At 38.9% G+C, this 27706-nt stretch overlaps 1 protein-coding gene and 1 pseudogene across 1 annotated transcript; both read right to left on the reverse strand.

Moving 5' to 3' along the window:
* Positions 1–19491: 19491 nt before the first annotated feature.
* LOC149227691 (non-specific lipid-transfer protein 4-like) lies at positions 19492–20257 on the reverse strand. Its single transcript, XM_089375548.1, has 2 exons — positions 19788–20257; positions 19492–19666 (listed from the first exon to the last, which is right to left on the reverse strand). The coding sequence occupies exons 1-2, from the start codon at positions 20159–20161 to the stop codon at positions 19657–19659; spliced, it is 384 nt and encodes a 127-aa protein (XP_089231674.1). The 5' UTR covers positions 20162–20257; the 3' UTR covers positions 19492–19656.
* Positions 20258–21578: 1321 nt separating this feature from the next.
* The window catches only part of LOC149227692 (potassium transporter 10 pseudogene), a 66558-nt pseudogene continuing 60430 nt past the window's right edge, over positions 21579–27706 (reverse strand).

Below are 27706 nucleotides of genomic sequence, written 5' to 3' on the forward strand. Positions count from 1 at the left end.
AATAATGTGTCACTATGATCGGACATTGAATGTCATTTTTGAGTGAGGATTGCATCAATAGAATTATCAAAAGCATATATCTCAATCTCAAATGGTTGTTGCAAGTTTGTCGAGGGAAGGATTAGCATATTTTAGAGGCATCATTTCATATCCATGAATTCTTTCTTTTGTGACTCAAACCAGGAAAAAAATTATTTATCTCCACTGTTGGTCATTTAACTTAAAGTCCAAGCGATATCAGAGAATCCCAACATGAACCTTTAGAGTAATTTAGAAAGACCCAAGAAGCTATGGAGCTCTATCAGAGTTGTCGAGGTTGGGGAATCCTGAGTGACTTGATTATTGGCTAAGTCCACATGCACCCCATATTCATCCATGATGTACCCTAAATATTGGATTCTCCACATTGCAATCGAGAATTTCTCCATATTGGCATACAACTTGTGTTGTTGCAAGGTGCTCAAAACCTATTGAATGTGCTGCAAGTTTTCTTCCCAAATTGTGTTTAAGATGGGTGTATCATTTAAATATACAAACACAAAATAGTTTTTGAACAACCATAGGATATAACCCATCATTCGCATGAATGATTCTACAACATCAATCAAGATAAAGGTCATGATCAACCACTCAAAAACGCCTTCTTTATACTTGAAGGTAGTCTTCCATACATCGATTTGTTCATTTGGAACTTGGGTGTAACTTGATTTTAGATCAAATTTATTAAATTACTTAGCACCCTTAAGATAATCAAGAAGATCATCATTCATGAGTATTGAGTATTTGTTCTTGAGAGTGACTTTTTTCAAGTCCCTATAATGAAAATAGAGTCTACGTATCCCATCCTTCTTCTACAACAACACAATTGGACTCCCATACGTTGAGGAGTTCAGTTGAATGTGGCCCTTTTGGATAAGATCATGAATTTGTCATTTTATTTCCTCACTTTCCAAAAGAGACCATCTATATATTGATCCATTAGGTAAAGGAGAACTACGTATTAAATCAATTGAATATTTGACCTATTAGTACAAAGGAACCCCCATAGGTGGAGAATATATCTTTGTATGTATCTACAATCTTGTATATCTACTTTTGTTATGCGTAGACACCCCATGTTGAGGCTATGGTGGTCGCAATGACCATCCTATCACCTTTTGACCAAACCAAGAAAAGGACAAACTTTGCATTCTAAGATATCACCTTTCAACACTATTTTGTTGAGATCAATGAAATTGTGGTAGTTGGAACTACCTCTAGTACCCTATAGAGATGACCTCCTAAAGTAATAATGACACTACATGAAAATCATAAACATCATGTTGTTTCCATATATAATGTTGTCCTAAAAGAACATTGCATCGTATCTCATCTTTTAAGGGATTTATTTTGTAGGACAAGTGGCATTGTTGGCTGACATGAATGTCTCATCCATGGCTCAGCCAATCAATGGTGTATGGTTGGGAGTGTGGCACTATTGATAACTTCAATTAAGATTAGGTTATTCTGGCTTCTGTCATCAATGATGAAATGTAGTGGGGTCCCCTTAACCCACATCTATGAATGGAAGAGGCACTGCCCCTCTTTAGGCTCCTATGGCTCTTTGATTAGATCTTTGTGGTTGTGATGGTAGCAATGGGTTCTGCATCAATGATCCACTTTCCATTATATTGTTTTGAATCAGAATCAGAGCTAGAGTTTGTTTCCTTTTCTTTAAGCTCCACCAACAATGTTTGCTTCCATCAACATCATCAGTGTTGTGCCCGCTGAATTTTTTGAACTCACATCACTTTCTAGTATCCTTTTTCAACTTCCAATTACCCTTATTTGCATATGTCTTGGGATGGTTTTCTTGGGGTCAGATCTCCTTGCTTAGTTCCTTGTTATACAAGTTTGGGACACCTTTTCCAATATTTTATTGCATTGGGTTTGTAGACCCAAACTCTCGCTATTCTTTTTCTTAATTTTGATAGCATATCGATAAGAGGGTCAGAGTGATGAGATGTCCAACAAATACATATCCATTTAGATGTACTTTTGTATACCACTATTGTTATAGATATTTTTGTGCCTTACAACTATAAGCATGAAATGTCCATAAACCAAGGGATCCTAAGTCCCTAAAGGTGTTGTTCCAGCTCCTAAAGAAACAAGGTCAACAAATTACAGCGTCTCCCAGAAGTTCTCCACCAGAAACTGCTCAAAACTAGTCAAAACAGGATCATTTCAAGTGCTCCACTAGCTGGCTACGTTGCAAAGCACCCAAATACACTGGCTAGGTGCGTTGCAACGCACTTGAATGCACTACCAGGGTGCGTTGAGCGGGAAATGACAAGTGGCAGAGTCATTCCACGAGGTGGAGAGACAATGGAAGCTTCCAGAATCTTCTCCAATGACACTTGCCTCACTGAATTCGACCAGTGATGAGTAAGAGGCTCTCAGTCTCCAAGTGGAAGCAAGAACTGACAGAGAGAAGCCACTAATCAATTCATGAGCTGACTCATCCTCTTTGCATACATCTATATATGGATCCCTCACCAAGAGATCCAGGGGCTGGAATTTTGTACATTGCAGAGAATTGTTGTTGGTTTTGTGATAGATATCAGAGTATTGGGTGATTTATGCTTTGTTGGAGGTGAAGAAGGGATTCTATGCTGGGAGGTTGATGCTGGATCAGGAATCATCGGTTGTAACTCCTCCTGGATCTTCTTGTTTTATCAATAAAACTACTTGAGTTTCTCCTACATGCTTGTATATCTGATGTGTGTTATATTTGTATGTTTAGCTTAAATCTGATCCTAAGCTTTTTATGAACATAAATCCATGTCTTTGTGTAGTTTCTCTCTTCTGTGAACTTGCAGGAACTTGGTGACGCTGGGCAAGTGAGGGAGTAGATCGTTGGAAGCTGGCAAAGAGAAGAGAGATTGGATCGAACAACTAGCACAAGACACAGGTCGGTTCATCTTAATCATCTTCGTTTATAGTTCATAAAGGAGAATACAAGAGTAGTTTTCCCTGTTTGTTTCTGAGGTCTCTGTCACAACCCAGTGGGATAGGGTCGTTCTGAATAGACACTTTTCCCGAAAACAAAATGGCGACTCCGCTGGGGATCGTGTCTAGTTAGTTTATTTGTGTTTCTATTGTTGTTCATCTCATAAAATTAGGGGTAGCGAATCGAACTGCATTTTCCATTTACAAATGCAAAGTAGACATCTGCTACTCTAGTCCATTCACTGGGCTTGTTTATGATCTGAACAGTTGACTCACAAATGATTTGATTACCCTTTGTGATAGCTCTTAAACCTCTTGTAAATCAACCCTCTGATTGTGCACTATTGATTGCTTTTACCCGGCCAAAAACCATAGATTAAACTGCAAACTGTGACCCAGAACTCGGAGAGAAGTCTCATTTCTGCTTCAGCGCAGGCTCTGTGAAGAGACTCTGCATTTCAGCGCAGTTCCCGAGAGGGCTACCTGCGTTGCAATTCAGTTTCTCTGTGTAGCAGGTGCGTTGATCAGCCTAGCCCTGCCTAGCTGAGGTTCTTTGCTCACTTTTTCCAGTTTTGCCTCTGATTTTTGCAGCCTGTGATCAGTGTGTTTGTCTGTTTAAAAGCCCCTTTTCTTTGCCTTAATTCCACCTCAGTTGTATAAAAGAAAATGTATTTGTTTTTGTGTGTTTGTTACGTCATTTACAGTTTCCCATTGCAAAAGTAAACTGGTCATACTGTCTTCCTTAGATTTAGATCTGTCGTAAGTGTCGATTTTGATCTTAGGAGAGAGTTTATTTGCTGTTGACAGTTGATTACGCTTTTACTTTTTCATTTGGCTTGAATTTATGGATTTCTAGTGTCGAAACAAGTGTTTACTTCCAAATCATAAAGTGTCATAATCGTCTCTACCTTTTGATTTCGAAAAGAAGCTTGTTTGTGTTTTTCACTTGAAATCGAATTCAAATTTGTACAACAACTTTCTTTTTAGGCATCAATAATAAGAAAGTGAAAAACAAATACATGCACAATTGCATTTGCATATTGACAGTTTGTATGGCTTGATTTAGGAAAAGTGCATTTACAGTGTGCTCTTTGCTCTTTGAGAAAAGATTGTGTCTTTCTTTTCCCCTTGTAGCCAGGATTTTCATTGCTGAAAAGAGATAAAAGGTTGCTTATCATCTTTAGATTGCATTTTAGGAATTACATCTACATCTTACGGTGAACCCAAAAGGCAAACTTCATAAGAAAGATCAACCTAAAATAAATCCAATGAACTTAACAACGCTTTGTAACTTAACGCACAACATCTAGAGGTCTAGGCTAGAGACGTATTCCGGCGTCGTAAAGCCTGGTAACTGTTGTCCTCACTGATGGTTGGGTGATTCCTCCACTTTGAGACGATAAGTGCCAGTACGGACTTGTGCTCCCACGTACCGTCGAGTATATATTGGGAGACCCCTATAGGCATAAAACCTTTATCCATAGGAAGCCGTGTTGGCCGCCCTACTGATCGCAATGCACCGAACATAGCATTCGGGAAGATTGACCGTCGTACCCTAAAAAGTATTCGGTGGTTTTGCGATTGGTTTGGTACTCCCTCTACCTAGACCTCTAGAGCAGTCCCTTTCGTTCCTTTTCAGACTCCTTAACAGAAAATGTCCATCTGAGCACTTGTCACTTCAGGCTCATTAAAAATCGAAGGAGACTAGAGTCATCTTTTGTTTTTTCTCGACTCTTTAAAACTGAAAAAGCAAGTTGTTTTTCAAAAGCGTCTAAAATTCATTTAACACGGAAACATACTTTCCCTTTTATTTTAGTTGATCGAGTAATCCGCAATCGTGGAAGAAAGTCAATTGAAACCCCGTCGTTCGCGGAGGCTTACGAGTCAACTGACTTTGTCTCCAGAAGCGAAACCAGTACGGACAAAACGAACTCGTTTAACTGGATCCAAGTCTCCAATAAAAGTTAGAACAAGTGTTCCAACGACATTAGAGACTCCGGTTACTCCAAGCATTTCTGGAATCCCTGCCTCAACAGAAGAAGTTCAACAACCACAGAAGGACAGTGATACTGATCCTAGTTTGAGAACAAGCACTTGTGTTAATGAACCAGTTCCATCCATAACCGGTTCAGAGAGTCTCACTTTTCAAACATCTGTCGCTGCCTCTTCGGCACCAGAAATATTTTACGGACCTGACGGTCTTCCCCTTCCACCTGGTCTGATTGCGATAGAGGAAATTGTAGAAGATCCGCAAGCAAGTACTCCAACACATTTTGGAGTCGGGTCACTCTATTTCCTTCGACATCAGAAGTTAGTCTACCACCAGTGGAAGTTCCTATAGAATCGCTAGGTAATCTTTTGGATAGACTACAAATGTCTGAACAACTGTCAACATCTAGGACTGTGTCTTCTGACACAGCGACGGCAAAACTCCCTGCTGTCACTCCGACAATGTTCGCCGACATACCATCTATCCCGACTAGCTCACAACCGCTAGAAGGAGCCCATCCAGGGGCTATTTCGACAGTCTGGTCCGTTCCTGTTTGTTCATCCGGAATTATACCCGGAAACTCTTATGTTGAGTCTCAACAAATTGATCCATTTGGAGGTCAATTTGGGCAGTCCGGTCCCCAAGGGCAAACAATTCCCTTGAGTTCTGGATTACCACCGTATGGGGGGCAGTACGCCCTTTCATTACCACCTCCAGGAGGATATCCATACGGGAGTTCACAACAGCATTCAGGTTATACTGGAATTACCTCAAGTGGTTGGGTACCTATACTACCTCAACAACCAAGGGTTGTATATTCGATGCAACAATGCGTACCTGTGTCGAACATACCCACTATGCCAGCTATTGTGACTGTGTCGCAAGTTCAAGCACTGCCTGTTGTGTGTCAACCTCAAGTTTCTCAGGTTGTAATGCAACAACCCATTGACCCTGCGATTCAACCACAATCACCAACTAGTGGGGCGACACAGGCCCAGACGGGTACAATTACCCCTCACCTTGGTCAAACGATTAGTATCGGGCAACAGCACATGGCTTCACAACCGTGGCTGGTGCAATACCAACAACCACAATTCCAACAAGTATACCAAGGTGCTGAGCAACAGATCTTTGCAAACAGTGGACAGCCGTACATTCAAAACGGTCAAAATCAACCATTTTATAATGGTCAAGTCCACCAACCTTACCAAACATACCAGCATCAAATGCATTATGCCGATATGCAAAGACCAATTGCTCAGGCGATTCCATCGTATCCTGGGTATGCTTCACCTAACCTGAATCAACAGTTACCATTCGTGGCAACCTTAGAGTTACCTGATTTAAACCGGTTAACAAACGATCCAATTGCTTACGCCCCTTGGTGGCCAGCGATTCCACACAAACTTCCATCAGATATTCCTAAATTTAATGGAAATCTGGGTGAAGATCCATCGAATCACGTGATGACATTTCATCTATGGTGCTCATCAAACACTTTAAATGATGATTCGATAAGGCTTCGCCTTTTTCAGAGGACGTTAACGGGCCCGGCGGCAAAATGGTACATTGAATTGCCTAGAGCTTCGTTCGACAACTTCAACACCTTAGCCACAACCTTTTTAACCCATTTTCAATTACCGATAAGGTATGAAACGGGGACAGAACTACTTACCAGCTTTAAACAGAGAACAACCACTCACATATCTGATCATATACATGAGTGGCGACATCGTCGTAGGATGGTAAAAACGTACGTTCCCGATCAGCTATTAGCTGAATGGTTTATCAAGTCATTACTGCCTTCCATCACGGAAGATGTGGCAAAGGGGGGAGTCGTAACAGAAGAGCAAGTGATCGCTCGTGCACAATATCTGGATTTGATTTACACTCAGTCCGGCACGCTCTACGACAAAATACCTGACGCCCCTAGACCGGAATCCTCGATTCCTCCTCCTCCTAAATCAAACAATGACTCTCATGCCGGCGATGGCGTGATTGGCACGACAGACACGAAATCGACAAGGGCCACATCCAAAAAGGCCCGTAAGGTTTCAGGTCAAAATGCAAAAGACGAACTTCTTGCTTCGGAAGTAAATGTCGTATCAACAGATAAAGGCAAAGAAACCAAACAACCAAGAAGCAAGAAGAAAGGAAAAGGGAAGAAGAAGAAACAGGATGAGCAATCTCCCAAAAAATCTTCTTCAAACCCTCCTGGAAATAGGAAACCACCTTCAGGGTGCATGATATGCGATGAGGATCATTGGACGAAAGAATGTCCATACAAAGCTGAGCTTAAGAGATTCTTTAAAAGTTCGAAAACCTCAGCAGTGTTAACCGATCCGTTTCCGAATCCAGGAACAAATCTGGTTGAAAGTGGAAATGCTTCCCCGTCTCAAGTGCTAATGTTGTCAATTTCGAAACAGCAAAATGATGCTTTGATTTCGACAAGGAACAAAGATTACGGGAATCCTCAGCTGTCGAACAACAAGGATAAAGATCAACCAAGTAGTTCGACAACAACTTCGACAGAAGTTGTACCACCCACCATCCCTGAATTGACAATAAAACCGCCAAAGGGAGTAGTACACAAGTCGACATTTAATCCTCGTGCTAGAGCGGCGCAGCATTATAACATAGTGGAAGATTTGGCCCAATCGCCATCCGCTATGTCGACTCTTGAAGTACTACAAAACTGCCCATCCCAAAGGCAGGCTTTGTTATCAGCCATTGGTGGGATTGATCCAAAGGATTCCAATCTTGTATCCTTTGACCACAAAGGGTACGATCCTCAGTTACCAGCTCAATTAGCTTTCCTTGTTCAAGTGAAAGCCCTCAACAAAACTGTTCACCGAACGATTATTGATGAGGGGGCATCTACATGTATCATGTCGATGAGCTGCTGGAAAACTTTAGGATCTCCAACCTTGTCGCGATCTGCAACAACATTAAAAGCATTCGACGGAAGGACGTATACCCCGTACGGTATCCTAAATAACTTGAAAGTTGAACTAGGAGGGAAAACAGTAGAAATAGATGTTGAAGTCATCGATGGGAATCTTGATTACAACATCCTACTAGGAAGACCATGGATATATGCCATGGCAGCTGTTGTGTCGACCTATTTTAGAAAGATTGCATTTCCCTTTCAGGGAGGGATTACAATCGTCGACCAAAAAAACTTCCTCCCCAATGGTTCACAAGTTACAGGAAGCATTCCCATGATCCATGGAAGCCCCCATTCGCTTCAGAATATCGGAGTAGGCCTACTAAAAGATCCTATACTAATGGGAACTTTCGCTCTTCCACCTCCAATTGATTTGGCGGAAGTAGCATCGATAGGAACCTGCAATATGATATCTTCCGCAAAGATCTCAGAAAACAATATCCACATGGATCATGCAATGGTTTTGCCCCCGAGCCCAATAGAAATATTATAGCAATCAATGTTTCTGGCATGGGGGGCGAACCCAAATCAACGTTCATCAAGCGTTTGGATGGATAGGTCTAGAGAATATGGTACTCCTTCAGAGCCTTGGTCGCAAGTGCATGACACCGACGAAGGAATTCTCCAAGCTATGGTAGTTGAAGGAGCGCCATGGAATGATTCCCACCATCGTTCTCTTCTTCCAAATTACGAAGAAGATACTCAAAATGACCTCTACCATCCTTCAGTAATTGATTTTTTATCAAATACTGTAAATACGGTGGATTCCGAGCGAAACTTGTCCAACATTGAAGAGACTATAGCCATAAATATCTCGACCAAAACATATGTTGTAGAGAATATTTATGTCGGCAAATGTTGTTCTCCTTCAGAACTAGAAATATATAACGCTCTTTTTCGCGAATTCATAGATGTCTTTGCCTGGTCATACAGTGAAATGCCAGGCATCGACTCGAGTATCGTTGAACACGAAATCAAGATGTATCCAAATGTTAAACCGGTACAGCAAAGGCTGAGGCAGGTGCACCCCAAGAAAGCCGCTGCCATTAAAGCAGAAGTTGAAAAACTCCTGCATGCTGGTTTCATCTACCCGGTTCCGCTAACCGATTGGGTATCGAACATTGTCCCGGTTATGAAAAAACAGGGGACAATTAGAGTGTGCGTCGATTATAGGGATGTAAACCAAGCTTGTCCAAAAGACAACTACCCTACACCCTTTATCGACCAGATAATTGATGAATGCGCCGGATGCGAAATCTTTTCATTCATGGATGGATTCTTTGGGTATAATCAAATAAATATCCGCCCACAGGACCAGTCAAAGACTGCATTCATTTGTCCGTGGGGCACATTCGCATATCGAAAATTACCCTTTGGTTTAAAGAACGCAGGGGCAACGTTTCAGAGGGCAATGAATTATGCTTTCCATGACATCAAAAACATCATTCAACCTTATCTCGACTTCCTTCCGGCTCATTCGCGAAAGCGGACTGATCATCCGCAGCATTTAAGAGCGATATTTCTTTGTCGACACTACAAGATACGACTCAATCCACACAAATGTGTATTTTGTGTCAGTTCTGGTCATTTACTTGGCTTTGTAGTCTCCAAGGATGGGATTCGTCTCGACCCTTGTAAGGTCCAGGCAATCATAAATTTGCCTCCACCTTCGAATTTCCTTCAGATTCAGAAACTCCAAGGGAAAGCAAACTTTCTGAGGAGGTTCATTCCAAATTACGCCGAACTTGCTAAAGGTTATACACGTCTTTTGAAAAAGGGGATACCCTTTAACTGGGATCAGGTCGCGCAAGCTTCCTTTGATGCTTTAAAATATTCCCTAATGACAGCATCATTAATGTACGCTCCTGATTATCAAAGAGATTTTAACCTGTATCTCGCTGCAGCAGATACAACCATCGCAATGGTTTTAGTTCAAGAAGTCGATGGAATAGAACATCCTATTTATTATTTGAGTAAAAACTTAAATGATACGGAAAGCAAATATTCTTATGTTGAAAAACTAGCGCTTGCAGCAGTTCAAGCGATACAAAGATTTCGACATTATGTCCTCTTTCGGAAAACTACCATTCTGTCAGATTGCAACCCCATGACTTATATATTGTCGTGACAATTGCTGGGGGGCAAATATTCAAAATGGATAGCAATCCTTCAAGAGTTTGATCTGGAATTTGTAAAATCCAAGTCAAAGAAAGCTCTAGTTTTCGCAGAATTATTATGCGATCTCCCATCGTCGTCCAACGATGAAACGTCCGAACAATCAATTGTGGATGAAAGTTTGTTTTTGATATCTACAAGCAATGAGTGGTATGGAGACATAATCATTTATCTCCAAACCCAAAAATTCAGGCCAAATACCTCTCACTCTGAACAAAAACGTATTCGATACCAAGCAAAAGACTACATGATCGTCGGTGATACACTTTACCGTCGTGGTATTGATACAGTTCTGAGGAGGTGCCTCACCCATGAGGAAGCCGAAAAAGCCCTGAATGAGTGTCATTCAGGCGCGTGTCGGGGGCATCAATATGGATATTCTACAGCACAAAAAATCTTACGAGCATGATACTTCTGGCCAACCATGTTCAAAGATTGCATAACCGCAGTCAGAAGTTGCCATGCTTGTCAAATTTTTGATAGCAAAACCAGAAGACCACCCACACCTTTACAGCCAATAGTTGTTGTTGGGCCATTCGCCAAATGGGGCATAGATTTCATGACATGTAACCCCACCTCGACGGGGGGGCATGGGTATATTATAGTCGCAGTGGACTATTTGACCAAATGGGCTGAGGCGATGCCTACATTAGATAATACTGGTGAAACAGCTGCCCTTTTCTTTTTCAATCATGTAGTCGCCAGATTCGGCGTACCACGGGCTAAAGTCACAGATCATGGATCGCATTTTCGCAATCACATGATGGTTGAATTAGCTGCCAAACTAGGGCTATCTCACGACAGCTATACTCCATATTATCCACAGGCCAACGGACAAGTTGAAGCGATCAACAAGGTCCTGAAGCGCATGCTGCAAAGGATGATCGGAGTTCACAAAAGAAGATGGCACCTAATCCTGTACTCAGCTTTGTGGGCTTACCGAACATCGGTAAGGAATGCGACCGGGTTCACACCTTTCCAACTGGTATATGGCCTGGAAGCAGTCTTACCAGTCCAGTGTGAAATCTCGTCTCTCAAACTCGCAATCGATCTCCTCCTCGGAACTTCAGAAGAAGAAGCTCGTTTCTTGGAATTAATCCAATGGGATGAAACCCGTCGCAACGCCGCGTTGGCCAACGAAGCCCATAAGAAATGAGTCAAGGCGCAGTTCGACAAAAATGTCAAACCCCGTGTCTTCTCGGAAGGTGACTTGGTCCTGCTTTACGACCAAGAATCTGATAAATTGGGAGCAGGTAAATTTAAATCTTTATGGATGGGCCCCTACATTGTTAAGCGGGTGTTAGAAAAAGGAGCCTACGAGTTGATGGATTACGACGGGATTCCACTGGCGCAACCTCATAATGGGTTGTACCTCAAGCGTTACTATGCCTAGTAGTAACCAATATGCTTTTGTTATATTTTTGTTTTCGCTAAGAGTGTTTGTTTTGGTCGAATAATCCACCTTTTTACATTTATTGCAGATGTCAAACCCATTGGAACCATGTGTTGGATATGCCGACGGAGCAAGTCGTAGTTCGCGGAACCTGTCCTCCGCAGCCTGGGCCATTTTTGATCCAAGCGGCGAGTTAGTAAGTTTCAGAGGTGTATGTATTGGTCAATCAACAAACAATATCGCTGAATATAGTGCGTTGATAGAACTTCTCTCTGATGCCATCACTCATGGTATACACCGACTAATCGTCAGGCTAGACTCATAGCTCGTAATACTACAACTCAATGGTATATATTCCGTCTGAAACCCAGCTATTTATCACATGTTCCTAAGGGTTAAGATTTTGGAAAGACAATTTGATCTTATTCAATACCAACATATTTCCAGAAACTTAAACACATTAACCGACTCATTAGCAAACTATGTGTTAGATAGACATTTGCAACATTTATAAAAAGAAACACATCATCAATGTCCTACATGTGGATCACATAACTCAACCAGAATAAAACTCCGAAAATCAAAAATACATATATAGTTGTTTATGGTTTACACATAATATTCTGTAACCAAGACAAAATCGGTCACACGACCTAAAACTCAAAATGCTAGGGGGCACCCTAGTCTAATGGTGCTCGTGATAGCAAGTCACAGCCTGTGCGATCATGCGTAAGAGACGAGTCCATCGTCTGGGCACACTAGTAGTATGCCGTTGTAACTGCAAAGGTAGCTCGTCGATCCTCACATCTGGAATACCGAGAGTAAGGCTCTGCACCTGCTCCTGCACAGCTGTAAGAGTCTCGGCCACATCGAGGTCGCGAAGAATAACCCTTCCGGCGGCCTCTCTTGTTGGGACAACAGCTGGTACTCTCACGCGAACTACTAGATGAACAAGACCGACATCTGCATGTACACATGAGTTTGATTAGAGTCTTGATAGAACAAAGCACAAGGACATTATAAACAAAAACAGTAAACATCAATATGGTCAGAGATTTTACCAATAGCACCCCACTGCTCGCCATCCGGCAGTACCAAATCTGGATCACCCCGGAAGTCCATGCCGGCATATGGATACTCGGAATAGACCATCTCCTGATGATCAAACCACCTGAAGAAGGTATCAGAGAAAGAAATCTGAGATTGACTAGCATGCCTAGACATATGGTCAACCCATCTCTGCATGCGTGGTTCAGTAGGAGAAGGTAAGTCGAGTGCAATGTACTGCGGCTGCATCAGTGGTATCTTCTCCAAGGCAAAGGCGGTCAAAATGGAACCGAACCCAAAGTTCTTCAACTTCCCGTTCTTTATCTTGGTCAACTGCTCTTTCATTACAAGAAGTACTGTGTCGCACCAGTTGAACACCTTCGGTTGGAGGCATTCCAAGGCATGCTGCATATAGGATCTGTTGGCTACATGAAGAGATGTGCTACCAGCCATCCTACCAAAAATAAATAGGATAGTCCTAAGGGACCTATCAGTGACATCACGGATGATGAGCTTGCCGTCTTTACTTGGCTGAGATCCTTCCCTGCAATACTGACGGACATAATCTCTCACAGAATCGCCTCCTCGGACCGAACCTGACAAAGAGATAGGGGCACCCCGCCTTGATAAGCCAGTCAAGAAATAGATGTCTACTGCAGTCAAGGGGATAGATTTGCCCCTAATCTAAAAAACCTGGTTGATAGGATCCCAAGAGTCAAGCAAATACTTCAACAAGTTAACCTGTTGTCTCATGCTAGAGATATGGAAGAACTTCAGCAAGCCGCAGTTCCGCAGCGCGTTCACTGTAACAGGATCATGTAGAGCAATCATGTCCTCTTCTTCATGTTCTCGTTCTCGCCATGTAAGGCTCATTTTGCTCCAATATCTCTGCAAAAACAAACAAGAGAGGAGATTAGATCCTGATTTTGATGAGAAACAGGGAAAAATTCCATCAAAAACTGTGCAACAACTTTCCTTTCTGCGCCCAACGCACCTGTAGTAGTGTTATAGGTGCGTTGAATCTGCCTTCATGAGGACCAACATTCAGCGCAGGTTTCGATGTACCCAGGGTGTGTTGATGGCAGAACGAGCCCATCAAACCCCAGGGGCTCAGAAAAGCAGGGAACAGAGCACAGAATGCAAAAAGGAAACCATGAAATGAAAGGGCTCGGGTTTAGCTCCTACCTGGTCCAGACGGCGCCGAGAATCGTCCACAGAATCTCCCGAAATCAGCTGATGAAAATCGAGGGGGAAAACACCTCCAAAGCTCCAACAAACCAAGTTCAAATGAAATGGTAAAATGAGAGGTAAAAAACACTTTTTAATTACTTTCACATAGTTCGAAGCAAGGTATTAGCGTTTTAATCTCATTTTCAAAGCAAATATTGATCATTTCTAACTAGTTTGGTGAAGCAGTTGAAAAATACAGTACTATCTTTGGAAGGACAAAGCTATCTATGGTAAAAATCAAAACAAGACCACTTAATCGAGCAGTTTTGGCACATAGTTCAAGCTCGTTAAAAAATAAACATAAGATCGAGCAAATGTTTCCACCTGCGTTTAAGCTCATTAAAAAATGAACTATCCTCCGGTAAATAACCATCGTGAATGAAACATTTTCAGCCATTAAAGCCTTGGTCGTGTTTGCACCATCACCTCCACTTTTCCATTGGCCGATCATTCACCTCCATTTGATTGTTTACCCATTTTGAGGAACAGCTGCGAAGAGTGATTTCACTAGCCATCCTTGTGACACTGCCGTGATTGGAAAATTCCAAACCTTGCCTGGAATCAGCTGCTACCCGTTTTATCACTCGTTCCTCAAAAGACGAGTCTTCTTTAAGCTCTTTTCATCTGACTCGTAAAATATGAAAAGATTGCCGAGTTTTGGCCTTCCAGCTCGTTAAAGCGACAGGAAGTGCTACCCCTCCTCTAGATTTTAATCTTTTTGGACCTGAGGGATTATTGCACAAAAAGATCGAGCACTTGTTTTGTTCGGCTCGTTAAAACTATCGAAAATTCATCCCTTCTGTATTGTTTTATACCTTTTCAGACTTAAGGGATTAGATGACGAAAAAGGAATTCCGGAGTTATCTTTACGTACCTTTTCAGACTCCCTAAAAAGGAAAAGGACCGAGTTATCTTTGTCGTTAGACTCGTTAAAAAGATTAATAGCGACAAACTTGTCTTTAAACGAGAACGAGTTTCACTATCGCTAGGCTCGTTAAAACATAGTGATGGGTTTGCCCGAAGGGAAAATTATAGAACAAGCATATGTTATCCTCCTCAAGCTTGACAAAAATAAAGAGGTATTGGGCAGAAATGACTGGGGAAAAATTGGGAAGAAAACTCAAAGAAACTTTATTGGTAGCAAGTCGCTCTTGAACATGACACTTCCACTCCGTGCCAAAGTCGGGTTGGGTTGTTTCATTCACCGGTCACATCACCATGGTCACGCCATACCATCCACATTTGGGGTAAATGCTACCGATCCATCACATAAGTGTCGTCGACATGTTCAAGAGAAGTCATCCAGAGAAGTCACCCGTGTCCCATCCACTACCATACATTATACTTCACTCTTTCATGACCGCCACCCTGAACCGTATGTCACCAGATCGTTTTCACCTCCATCAAAATCATTTGCTCTGTTCCGTGTCATTGATGTGGGATTCATTAAGGCCCTCCTTTGACGGATCGCTTCTTGTCGACATCAGCTCATTATCCAAGAAGTTGATCTAGGAACACCCCTTCAATACTTTGAAGCTTGCATGCCTCAATGGCAAGTTTCTCACTTCTGGCGACAGGTATACATCAATGACCTTCGACCGAAAGATTTTGCGTGGTGTTCGACGCCAAGTCCTTTATTCACACCACGTGAATTGTACTGCAGTACCTTGAGGGTCATTATCATTATCGGTGATTCCTCTCGCGCTTGTTAACAACTTACATCATTGAATGGTAATCAAGCGATGTCTTTCCATGTTCGACTTCAAAACATTTCTTACATGGATCGACTTGTACTTAGAGTGAAGATCGGACGAGGTTGAAGACCCCGGATCTAGTTGCATCCATCCGGGCTGCGATATATATTCAGGAAAAATAAAGACATTGAAATGTACAGCATTGCAGCACAGATAATCATCCTACCAAAAGGATGATGACTTCATCAGAATCATCAGTCTACCATCAGACGATTGTCTATCCTATGTACATGAAAATGAATTTATAAAGCTGAGCATGGGAATGCCCGCCTCAGCTAGATCATGAAAACAGTATGAAAATAATGTATTGTATTGTATCTCATTACAGGTCTCCTCTTCAGCATTAGAAGAACTTCGGATCCTCCTAATAAAGCATTTCACCCGATAAACGGCCTCATACTTTAGGGGGCAACTGTTATAGACATTTTTGTGCCTTACAACTATAAGCATGAAATGTCCATAAACCAAGGGATCCTAAGTCCCTAAAGGTGTTTTTCCAGCTCCTAAAGAAACAAGGTCAACAAATTACAGCTTCTCCCAGAAGTTCTCCACCAGAAACTGCTCAAAACTAGTCAAAATAGGATCATTTCAAGTGCTCCACTAGCTGGCTGCGTTGCAAAGCACCCAAATACATTGGCTAGGTGCATTGCAATGCACTTGAATGCACTACCAGGGCGCGTTGAGCGGGAAATGACAAGTGGCAGAGTCATTCCACGAGGTGGAGAGACAATGGAAGCTTCCAGAATCTTCTCTAATGACACTTGCCTCACTGAATTCAACCAGTGATGAGTAAGAGGCTCTCAGTCTCCAAGTGGAAGCAAGAACTGACAGAGAGAAGCCACTAATCAATTCATGAGCTGACTCATCCTCTTTGCATACATCTATATATGGATCCCTCACCAAGAGATCCAGGGTTGGAATTTTGTACATTGCAGAGAATTGCTGTTGGTTTTGTGATAGATATCAGAGTATTGGGTGATTTATGCTTTTTTGGAGGTGAAGAAGGGATTCTATGCTGGGAGGTTGATGCTGAATCAGGAATCATCGGTTGTAACTCCTCCTGGATCTTCTTGTTTTATCAATAAAACTACTTGAGTTTCTCCTACATGCTTGTATATCTGATGTGTGTTATATTTGTATGTTTAGCTTAAATCTGATCCTAAGCTTTTTATGAACATAAATCCATGTCTTTGTGTAGTTTCTCTCTTCTGTGAACTTGCAGGAACTTGGTGATGCTGGGCAAGTGAGGGAGTAGATCGTTGGGAGCTGGCAAAGAGAAGAGAGATTGGATCGAATAACTAGCGTAAGACACAGATCGGTTCATCTTAATCATCTTCGTTTATAGTTCATAAATGAGAATACAAGAGTAGTTTTCCCTGTTTGTTTCTGAGGTCTCTGTCACAACCCAGTGGGATAGGGTCGTTCTGAATAGACACTTTTCCCGAAAACAACTATGGTACTTCTGAACCAATGTCATTTAGAGTCTCTTATACGTAACATTGAGTGCAAGGTATGGAAACTATTGGTGTACTTTGGCATCATATGATCTCTCTTATGTTGCAAGGTCTTCCATCTCATGTATTGATCATCATATTTATCTATAGGGTAGAATTCCTCCTTATGGGCATAAAAAAAAGCTTCCAAGTGGGTCCTGCCATGAATATCACAGACCCATGTCTTTACTATGTCTCTCCCAATAACATTCCCACTAATATTTGACATTAGCAAGAGCTTTCAAGAGTGAAAGGGTGATATTTGATTGTTGGAATTTTTTTGGACAATGTAATAGCCCTCGATTTAACCATATCTTCAAATAACCTACATATATTTGGCCTCCAAATAAGGGGATATGAAATTTGACTTCAAATTGAAGAGTGTCACACCTCTAATATTCCCACCAGTTGAAGATGCCTCAATTATTATTGGAAGTTGTTCAAGGATCTAGGAAAAATTGTCCATAATCTCATTCCTCTGTCACACAAGTGCTCCCTTGAACAACAACTTGATAGGATATCTTGCTCCATCATGTCTCTTTTCTTCTATCATGGGAATTCACTTGGGTTAAAAAGAGTGAACATTCCCAAGTGAAACCAGCTTGATACCCAACTCGTTGTACCCTGACCTTGTTGGGGACATGCATTAAGAAACAACAATGAGAAAATTAATTTAATACTACTGATTTTGGTTTTACAAGGAATGAAATGAAAGGAAAGAAAGAAAATGAAACACACATTCAAATAAATATAATTGAGAGCATATTATTACAATGAAAACCTAACTTATATTATTAAATAAAATAACAAAATATGGTAAAACACCAATTGGACATAATGGTAGTGGTCATCTCTAAAGACAGGGAGAGAGAGATAATGGCTACAAGCATTTGCAAAAGCTATTACAAAAGGATAAAAGAATGGAGTTTTAACATTAATATAGAACCCTATAGGTCCAACACCCTAACCCTAGAACATGAAGCACCAAATGTGTGTAGGCCCCAAGGTGGTTGATCAATACCTCAACTTCCTGGGGGTACAACTTTTACATACAATCTTCATTTAGGGAATACAATAGCTTATTGGAAAGGACTATCCAAGTAGTACAATTTTTTACATAGGTCATGGCATGCCATGGGGACCGTTGACCCCCTAAGTTTCCAAAAAATGTTGTTTAGGGCCTCAAAAATGGCCTCAAAAGTTTGTTGCTCCAAAAAAATAGAAAAACTGCTAAGAAGATAGAGAACCATTGAGTCAATGAAAAAGGCGGGTGGCCATCGATGTCCACCTAGATCGTTTTCCTTTTCTTTTTCCTAATTCAATATTGATGGTGGTAATGATTGTAATAAAAGAGGTGGGTTGAGCCTCAAATCAATTTATTTCAACTTAAGTTTACCCAAGGATTCCTTGCATAATTGGGCTATAAATAGGACAACTTGCAGTTTAATAGGTGAGTAAGGCTCTTCTTTTTAGATTCCATGTGAAAATATTCATTCCTCCTTTCACAAGCTTGGATTGCCTCTTCACTTGAAAGTCTTATAATGTCCTCAGAGTGGGAAATTTCCCTCCTTTGTTTCCTCTCTAGAATGGTGATAAGCTATATATTAGAATTAAGGGTTTCATGGATGGAAATGAGCTCTTTTGGATTGAAATATTCATCTCTAATCCACAAAATAATATATAGTTCTTCCTCTCTATACAACTCATTAGATTTTACTTCTTCATGATGGATCCAACAAGATAACACTCTGAGATGGTCTTCCCCTATATATTGGAGTCCATACATAGGGGTGTGCGAGGGTGATGTTGTTCAAATAAATTTCATAAAAATTATCTCCTTATTCCTCATTTCCTTTGGTTTTTGGGCCTATATATCTTGAAAGGGACTTGTTGTTTTCGATCGTGCATTTGAAATTTGTACCATTCCTTCTTTGATAGGAAGAAGTTGTATATTTTTGTTGGATGTCTACAACTTATCATATATTTTTCTAACTATGCCATTTTAAATATAGATACCTCCATCCCTTCAACGACTCCAACCACATCATCAATGTCTTAAATGCTCTTGCTCGATTAAAGTCCGTGACATTCAATCCACTCACAAATTACCTATATTATATTTCCAGCATGTTACACTCACAAATTATCTATATTATATTTCCTGCGTGTTCACTCAAGTTCAATACACATCTCTTCTAAGAACTGAGCTAGATTGTGGGCAAACTCTCCAAATTAGAACTCCTCTCTGAAAATAGGATTTATCTACAAGGATTTTCCAGATGGGTAGGCTTTGGCTCATTTCTCTTTCTAATATGAAAGAAAAAAATAAATGAAACATACAGCATCAAAAGACAACATCACATACTCATAAATATACACAGCTAGCCCATTAAAGAAAAAAAAAAAAAAAACAACTATGAGCCTTCATTTCCATGTGAAAGTAACGGTATAAGTCCGTATACATTTTATTTAAATATCATATTTGATGGCATTATTACTACATGATCACAATGATCAAGGAAAGTGATCACGATACATAGAGAAGATAACAACACTGCAATAATTAACTCTACAATCTACGTAGTACTAGCTATGCATATTTCCATGGGACAGTGCTACAAGAACCAAGAAGCCTTTCAACTGATCCTGCAACCCACCAAAACAAAAGCAAAGCAAAGCAAAATCAGAGTCAGTGTGGAAATATCAAAGTCAGAGATAAATGTTACATGGAAATTAAAATGATAACAAGGGAGGGAATGGAAGGTACGTGTTGCAATTGGTCTGCAGAGAAATTTTGAAGGGAAGATTAACACCGCAGGAGCCCGGGAGACCAGAGACAGCAGCTGAATTAACGTTGGGGAATTGGGAATATGCACTCTTCAGGCAACTGCACACTGCCCTCCTTGCAGGGGTTGTGTTGGCGAGAGCTGCCAAACTTTTCACTCCTCCGCAGCAACCGGGAGTTGGTTTTCCCTGGCCAGACATGAGATATCCAACACATTGAGTCAGATCCGAGGTGACGGTTCCACAACTTACGCCAGCAGATTCTGCTTGCATCACCATTATCTCCATAGACACTAGAAAAATGGCAACTGCTCCGACCAGCACTACAGCGTTGCTCTTGCTACTAGATCCCGCCATGATCAAACTTTCTCCTGTGGCTGATCAAGACTCACACTATCTCCGCTTCTACTCCACTTCAGACAGTCGAATCGTCCGTGGCTTGATCTCTCAAACATGGAATTTGATGAGTATAAATACACAAATTTGTCAGTGGAACGTTTAATACCCAACAAGAACCTCTGTGGATGACAGTCCATGTACTGAAGTTATTCAATGACTCGCGATAAGTTTGGTAGGCAAATGAATTTTGGTTTTAATGCTAAAGCAGTAAGTAGTTTATTTTGTTCAATTCTCGATACCTAATCATTTAGGTTACAACACGTGTATTTTTCCCTGTATCTTTAAACCAGGGGTTAAATTTGACGCCCGTCTGCCCGTTTTTAGCGATTTTACACGTAAAATACGTTCACTTTTCAAATATCCACGTCAACTGTAACTGGCTATTAATTTTTAAAACCGTCAATTTGACGGGCAGGTTTGTAAATGAAAAATTTTAAGTTTTTTTTTAATAATTTTTTGATATATATATATTATATATATATTTAACATACAAGTTCCAGCTTGCAAGTCGGGAATCGGGATCGGACCGTCGGTAATAGCCTATACGATTCTACGAATGAAGTGACTGTAGTCTGTAGTACGCTGTATGTTGTAAGTTGGCGTGACGCGTCCACGGTCCACCAACTTTCACGAATTGAAATAAATTCTGAGCCTGTTGCATTTACAATCCACTGAGAGCTGTTAATGGCTTTATTAAATTTGGTTGATGGTATTGGTGTCCACCGCGCTGCGCTCCGGCTCGAGTGAAAATTCCATCATACGCCCGGAGTCAGGACCGATACATGGTCACTTGCCTATTTTCTTAGTAGTGGGGAGTCGGGGACCTGTTGCAAACCGCGCCATACTATGGATGGCACCTGTTTTATTTTGGTTTGAATTTTAAAATTTGCGCTCTGCCAATGGACTGAAAGTCTAGACAGTGACAATGGCCATTAGAAGCAATCCCGAAGCTGGTAGCCATGGCAGAGAATTATTCAATGTGCGCGAATATGGAGGAGTCCATCAACATTATCACTGTTTCTTCGGCTGGGCCATCATTCTTCAAATCAGCAATTGAAGATTTGCCTGCAAAATACCAGGGGCACCAGGACTGGCTTGGAACTTGAGTATATATTTGAGCTTTCAGCTGATATTTTGACCTGTGTAACAGCAGAGATCGACTATGTGGGAGTTTTTGTTAGTAGTCGCTGGCCCCGGACCACTGAAATATTTCCAGCTTTATCTTCGTAAAAGCTCTCCGAGTCTCCCCTTCTCCGCTTGAATCCGTTGGAGCTGCTGTTTGGCGTATTTGGCTGCTGTTTGAGCGAGAATCGTGGCTAGCCCGAGCGAGAATCTGCCCATTCATCGGCAATTTCTCCCATTGAACCACAGACTCTGCTTACGATCCGGCCGAGCTACAAGGTGAGGTTTTTCATTTCTTTTTAGAGGTTTCCTGATATTTTAGTACAATGGCAATATTGTCACTGAAACCTTAAATGTAACACTAAATGAACATGAAAAGTAGTCTATAAATTGCATCCTCTCTAGTTAATCTAGATTTAGATAAATCCATGTAACTCATATACACACATTACTAGAAATTGCATTCTCTCTGGGTCATCTAGTTTTAGATAAATCTATGCAACTAATATACACACTGGTTTAGATGAATCTATGCTACTAATATACACATTACTTACAAAAAGCTTTCCTGTATCTTGAAGTATTCCGCCACCTCCTGATGCATAGAGAACCCCTGCCTTCACTAAAATCTCTCCTCTAGGCTCTAGGCTGAGATAGCAGGAGTAAAAATTCCATCACCGATGACCATGCAAGTGCCAACAAGTACAAGAAGTAAAAGTGCATTTTGACGGTCAACTTTTGCTTCCAGCCATTTCTTTGTTCTTGCAGCAAATGACTTATCTTCAATCTTTAGCCTGCTATAAGTTGTGAGTTCTTCATCTGTGCGGTGTTGATTCGGAATAGTGCTCACTTTAACATGCCGACAGAGTAATGAATACAGAGCAAATGTTCCACCTACATCACAGAAACGTGATATCTTAAGAGCCCTTGTTAAAATTGCATTTATATGCATACTAAAAAGCAGGTGACAGGAAAAGAAATTAGATAGCCTTATAAACAGAATGGCCGAGTGAATTTTTCAAAACAATTAACAGAAAGTTCTAGCCTAAACTTTGGAATTGTCTATTGGGTTTGAATAAAATCACCCAATGATACTTAGAATGTAAGCCTAATGGACAGTTACAAAATTCGCAAGGGCCAGGAATATGCAGGGCATTTTGATTTTATCATATGCAGTCTCCTATGCAAAGCCATAGTGTCATGTTACCTTCTCCGTTGTCATTGGCCCTCATGACAACAAAGACATATTTCAGAAGAGGAATTAGTGTCAAAGTATATATGATTAACGAAAGAGCCCCCATCAACTCTTCACGATCGCGGACACCATCAGGAAATGTGCTATTAAAAACATACAGAGGAGATGTGCCTAAGTCTCCATAGACAACCCCAAGGCTCTGAAATGCAAGACGCAGAACCATCAAACCCGACAACTCCTGCACATGAAATACAGAGGATCAGGATATTACTGCTTTTTATATTTGATAATTGCTAACAAGCACTTTAACAGCCAAAGCTTCACGATAGCTATTTACTCCGGCCAACCTATCAGGCAATTTATGGAAATAATAGTATATATTATAGTCCAACGAAGCAATTTAAGATTGTAAATGCTATTCAAGATTCCAGTTATTGTGATTTGTAAAATGGTTCACTCTATCTATCAAATTAGGAAAGGAAGAATCTACTACAATGAGTGTGCATATTGTGAACATATTTTATGATTCAGAATCTTTTAACTGCAATCGAATTGTTGTCCTTTTCTTTGTGAGATTTATTTGTCCTTATTTCAATTGAAGTACTCCAATAAAGTTTTCTATGATTTAATTCAATCTAATGTTGAGTGATCTGCTTTGAGTCCATATCTTGAGTTTTTTTTACTTTATAGAGTTCTTTTAGATCATCTCACCAGCACTTTTATGGTCCTCCCAATCTATGACATCGCCCTTTCTACCTTATCAGAATTATTTCTATTATAATCAGAACACGATTAAAAATTTTAGAGAAAAGTTGGGTTGAATATTTATAAGTTGGACTCTTCACCCAAAAAAAGGGGAAGTATATACACTAAATAAATTACTACTTTATAAAAATGCTCGGTGAAGTTTGTTTGAATGTGCACGCCGCTTATCATATACCAAATATGATGCCTAAAATAGTTCAAATTCGCACGCTGTGTTGGTTATTGGAGGACCATGACCGATTTCTTAGAGACTAATATTCAAAACAATTTTAAACTTTTCCTTTCTGGCAGATTTTGCGGTATATATTTTATTAGAATGGAAATCCATACATGCAAACATAATAAAAATATATGAGAATGGAAATGCATATATGCAAACATAATAAAAATATGGAATGCTGTCGGTGATGATCTACTTTTATTCTGTCACTATACGTTGCTTTAATTTCTCCATTCCTTGCCGTATGTCCAAAGTGATGCCATACCGAGAACCAGTAACCCCACCAGAGCAACTGTGGATTAATGCGTATTTTGGCTTTGAAGTTTTGTGATCAGAAGTTGTCATCCTCTGTGAAAAAGCCGCATACAGTTGGCAGGGATTCATGATCAGCAGGTCTCAAAACAAAGTGTAGCAATGAGACTTTAGCCCAATTGTAGAACAAAAAATTAAAAATTTAAACAATTATGAGTACAATTTGAAATTAGATAAAACTTGTACAAATAAATTTTAAAAGTCATATGATGGGCAGTTTAAAAATAAAAACGTCATAAAAAAATTCCTTGACGGGTAGGGTCACCCGTCAAATTTAACCCCTGCTTTAAACCGTTCCCTCTCCAACATTGAAAACATTTCAGCGTCTGTAAGCCGTGCGATTCATAATTGAGACTGTACTGTTACGTCGTAGTGTGTGGGGTATGGTGCAATTCAATATTAGTCCAGTTTCTTAAAGGTGTTTTGGTCATTTCGAGTGGGCTTACGTATTTTTATCTTTGGGATGAATTTTAATGGTTTTAATATTGGGTTTAATGTTATGTTTTATAATATTGATTTTATATTGGGTTTAAGGTTAAAGTTTATAATATTGATTTTATATTGTTAGGGTTTATAATAATTGGTATAATTGTTTGAATGGTGCAAAAATATATGTAACTTTGCATTATGACAAGTAATATGATAAGTATGGTCCGAATTTTATATTATATTGTAGGTATTTCAAAGTCACACTATGATATTATAATAAGGCCTTGTATTGTGACATTTGCATGGTACAAAAATCAATTCATAGCATTGTGACAAATATTATTGCAAGATGACATTAATTTGATACTCATTGTCGTAATGTTATATTACATTGTAATTTATTCAATGTTGCCTTAGGGTTTATTAATTTATTGGGTATATAATATTAATTCCTTGGGTTTAATATACCTAGGGTTTAAAACATTAATCCTCTGTATTTTTAATCCCTGAGTTTATAATAATATTAGGTTTTGATGTTGTGACATTTGAATGGTGAAGAAATATATCAAACATCACATTATTATTATTATTATTTGATAATGTAATAATTATTTGATAATATTATTTTTATTATTATATATTTATCAATATTGATATTTATTGTATAATCTCTTTGGTTTATAATAACATTAGGGTTTGATGTTGTGACATTTGAATGGGGAAGAAATTTATCGAACGTTGCATTATGACAAACATTATCACAATTTGAGAATTAGTCCCTTGGGTTTATAATCTCTAAAGTTTATAATATTAGTCTGTTAGGTTTAATAATATTAAATAATCTCTGCGGTAGAGTTTATAATATTCATCCATTATCATTATTATTATTTTATAATATTATTTTTATTATTATATATTTATTAATATCAATACTAATATTAATATTAAATCTATACTATCGAAGTCTTTCAACCACATTTATTAATATAATTATATTAATATATAAATCAATTAATATATACTTTAAGTTATACATTAATTATTTTTTAATTATTCTTCAACCCATCAAATTAAAAAAATTACTAATAATTTGATAAAAATAAAAATTCACATAAATTAATTAATATATACCTCACTACACTACATTATATTGAATATTCTTTACTATCCTGAAATTTTTAATTATTCTTCCGCATCTAATGTCGATTTAAAATTTTTTCTAATTCATTACTACTATATTTATAAGATTTATGATATTTGCACTTATAATTGGGATTTTGTACTGGACTTTTAGGGGAGATATGAATCGATCGAAATCAAGATAGATCATTCATGATGATTTAACGTATTTCGAAAAAAATTAAAATTTTATCAAAGAAAATGTATTCCATGAATTTAATAATATGATTGCTGATTGACATTGATAGATTATGATGCACTGTGCAATTATTTGGAAAAAAACAAAGAGAGCTTAGGCCAAATATTTATAAAACTTTAATCTGTGTGTAATATTCTCAACAATTTTAAAATGCTATATGAATTATCAGTTCTGCTTTGGATTGCGTTAGTGTAGTTTTTATCGTTGTAGTGGGCCTATATTGTATACTGTACTGAGTTGATTATTTTCCGATCAATTGCATGATCTCCATTAATGCATCTTAGAATTTATAGCGGTGATTGGTTATTGATGTGTGATTGATTTAAAAAGCTCATTTTAAATACGATAATTAAAATTAAATTAATAAATAAAATTTAAAATTTAAAATATTTATAAATATATAAATAAAAACATCCAAAACATAACATAGGGGAGATGGATTTATTGTTGTAAGGATTGTTATAAGGCTTTATATAACTATTAAAATGTAATAAATTGTTTTTCATAGGTAAACTATAAATAAGTTGTATTAAGTTATAGAAGTTATTTAAATATGTTTAAAATGAGTTTATATATTGATTGGGCTTACAATATTCTAACACTACTTTTAGTATCACAATTTGACAAGACATTCTGTCCCAAGTATTTCTAGATTTGATTTAGAAAACAAGACAAAATGAACAAGTAAAACTTGCATCCCATACTATCCAACACTACACATATCACATCACACCGACCCCAATAAATATAAACTGGAGCAGTTATGACCAAAGTTCATTACTACCTGTGAATAGAGAATATATGTGTAAACTATAACTACATATATGTTTATCAATGCAACCCGCTCAAAGCAATAAATGACACCAACACACAAGATTCAGGAATTAAACACAGGATTCAGGTATTAAACATAAGAAAACACAAAGGAAAACACAAGGATCAACCATAAGAGTTTATCATCCATTGGATGACATCCAAATCAATCCACAACACACATTTGAATTTGGAAAAAAACAATCCATGTCAATCCTCCCTTCCAATCAAATTCAACAACAAAAATCTATAAAACCACCTCACAATTGCTTCATAAACTTTCATTCTACTCATTTTCAGCTAGATTCACTCCAACATAGACGATGCACATTGTAATCAAGTTTGAATAATTCAAGTATTTTCTTTCTGTTTTTTAAATCTTCCATTAATTTACAATATAAACTTCATTTTTTTCCCTTTATTTATTTATGTTATTTTTAATCTTCCAAATCTTCCATTAATTTACCATATGAAAAAACTGTGTGTGCAATTTATCTTTTGTGTGTGAAATTGCAAACAAAAAACCATAGCATCTGAGTCAACAGAGAACAAATTAATCATGCCCAACATGCAATTTAGCTTATGTGTGTGAAATTGCAGACAAAAAACCATAGCATCTGAGTCAATAGAGACAAAAAATTAATCATGCCCAACAAAGACAATAGAGACAAAAATACCAAAGCATTTGAGTCAAAACACACAAGTTGATATTTCTATCAAACACATAGGCCTGATATTTTTGTCAAAATAATGTTGAAGTCCAGTCTTGCCATAACGCGAATGTCTAATGTATAAGGCAGTCTTGCCATAACCAAGAAGTATAACTGTATAATGTATAAGGCAGTGAAATAGATCTTATGTTCCATACTTGTTGAATTGTGAGTATGGATTAGATAATCTTTGAAATGTGTTTTTCATCAATAGAGTCAAACTCGCAAGTTTGTCTCTTTGACCCACCAAAGGTGCCAAATTCACTCATTCTCTCCCCTCCATGCATTTTTCTCTCCCACGATGACTGCAAGCCACAATATGAGATAAGGATATATATGGCATCATAACATTGACATATTGCCAAGGTTTATTGTTTCACAGTGCAACAAGAAATTATGGTTTCATACTAGTGATTGCTACAACATTTTCTCCAACCAAAGAAGCACCTCTACATGCTCATCTTTTCATTTTTTCTCTTATGTTAGGGTTTTATGGTTTATAGGTATTGTTTTTAGGCTTGTTTTAATCTTTTTATGCTTTTTTTTATTATTATTATTA

Source organism: Pinus tabuliformis, chromosome J (assembly GCF_031772625.1).
Source record: "Pinus tabuliformis cultivar Carrire ecotype Pingquan chromosome J, CPIR1, whole genome shotgun sequence".
Taxonomy (NCBI): domain Eukaryota; kingdom Viridiplantae; phylum Streptophyta; class Pinopsida; order Pinales; family Pinaceae; genus Pinus; species Pinus tabuliformis.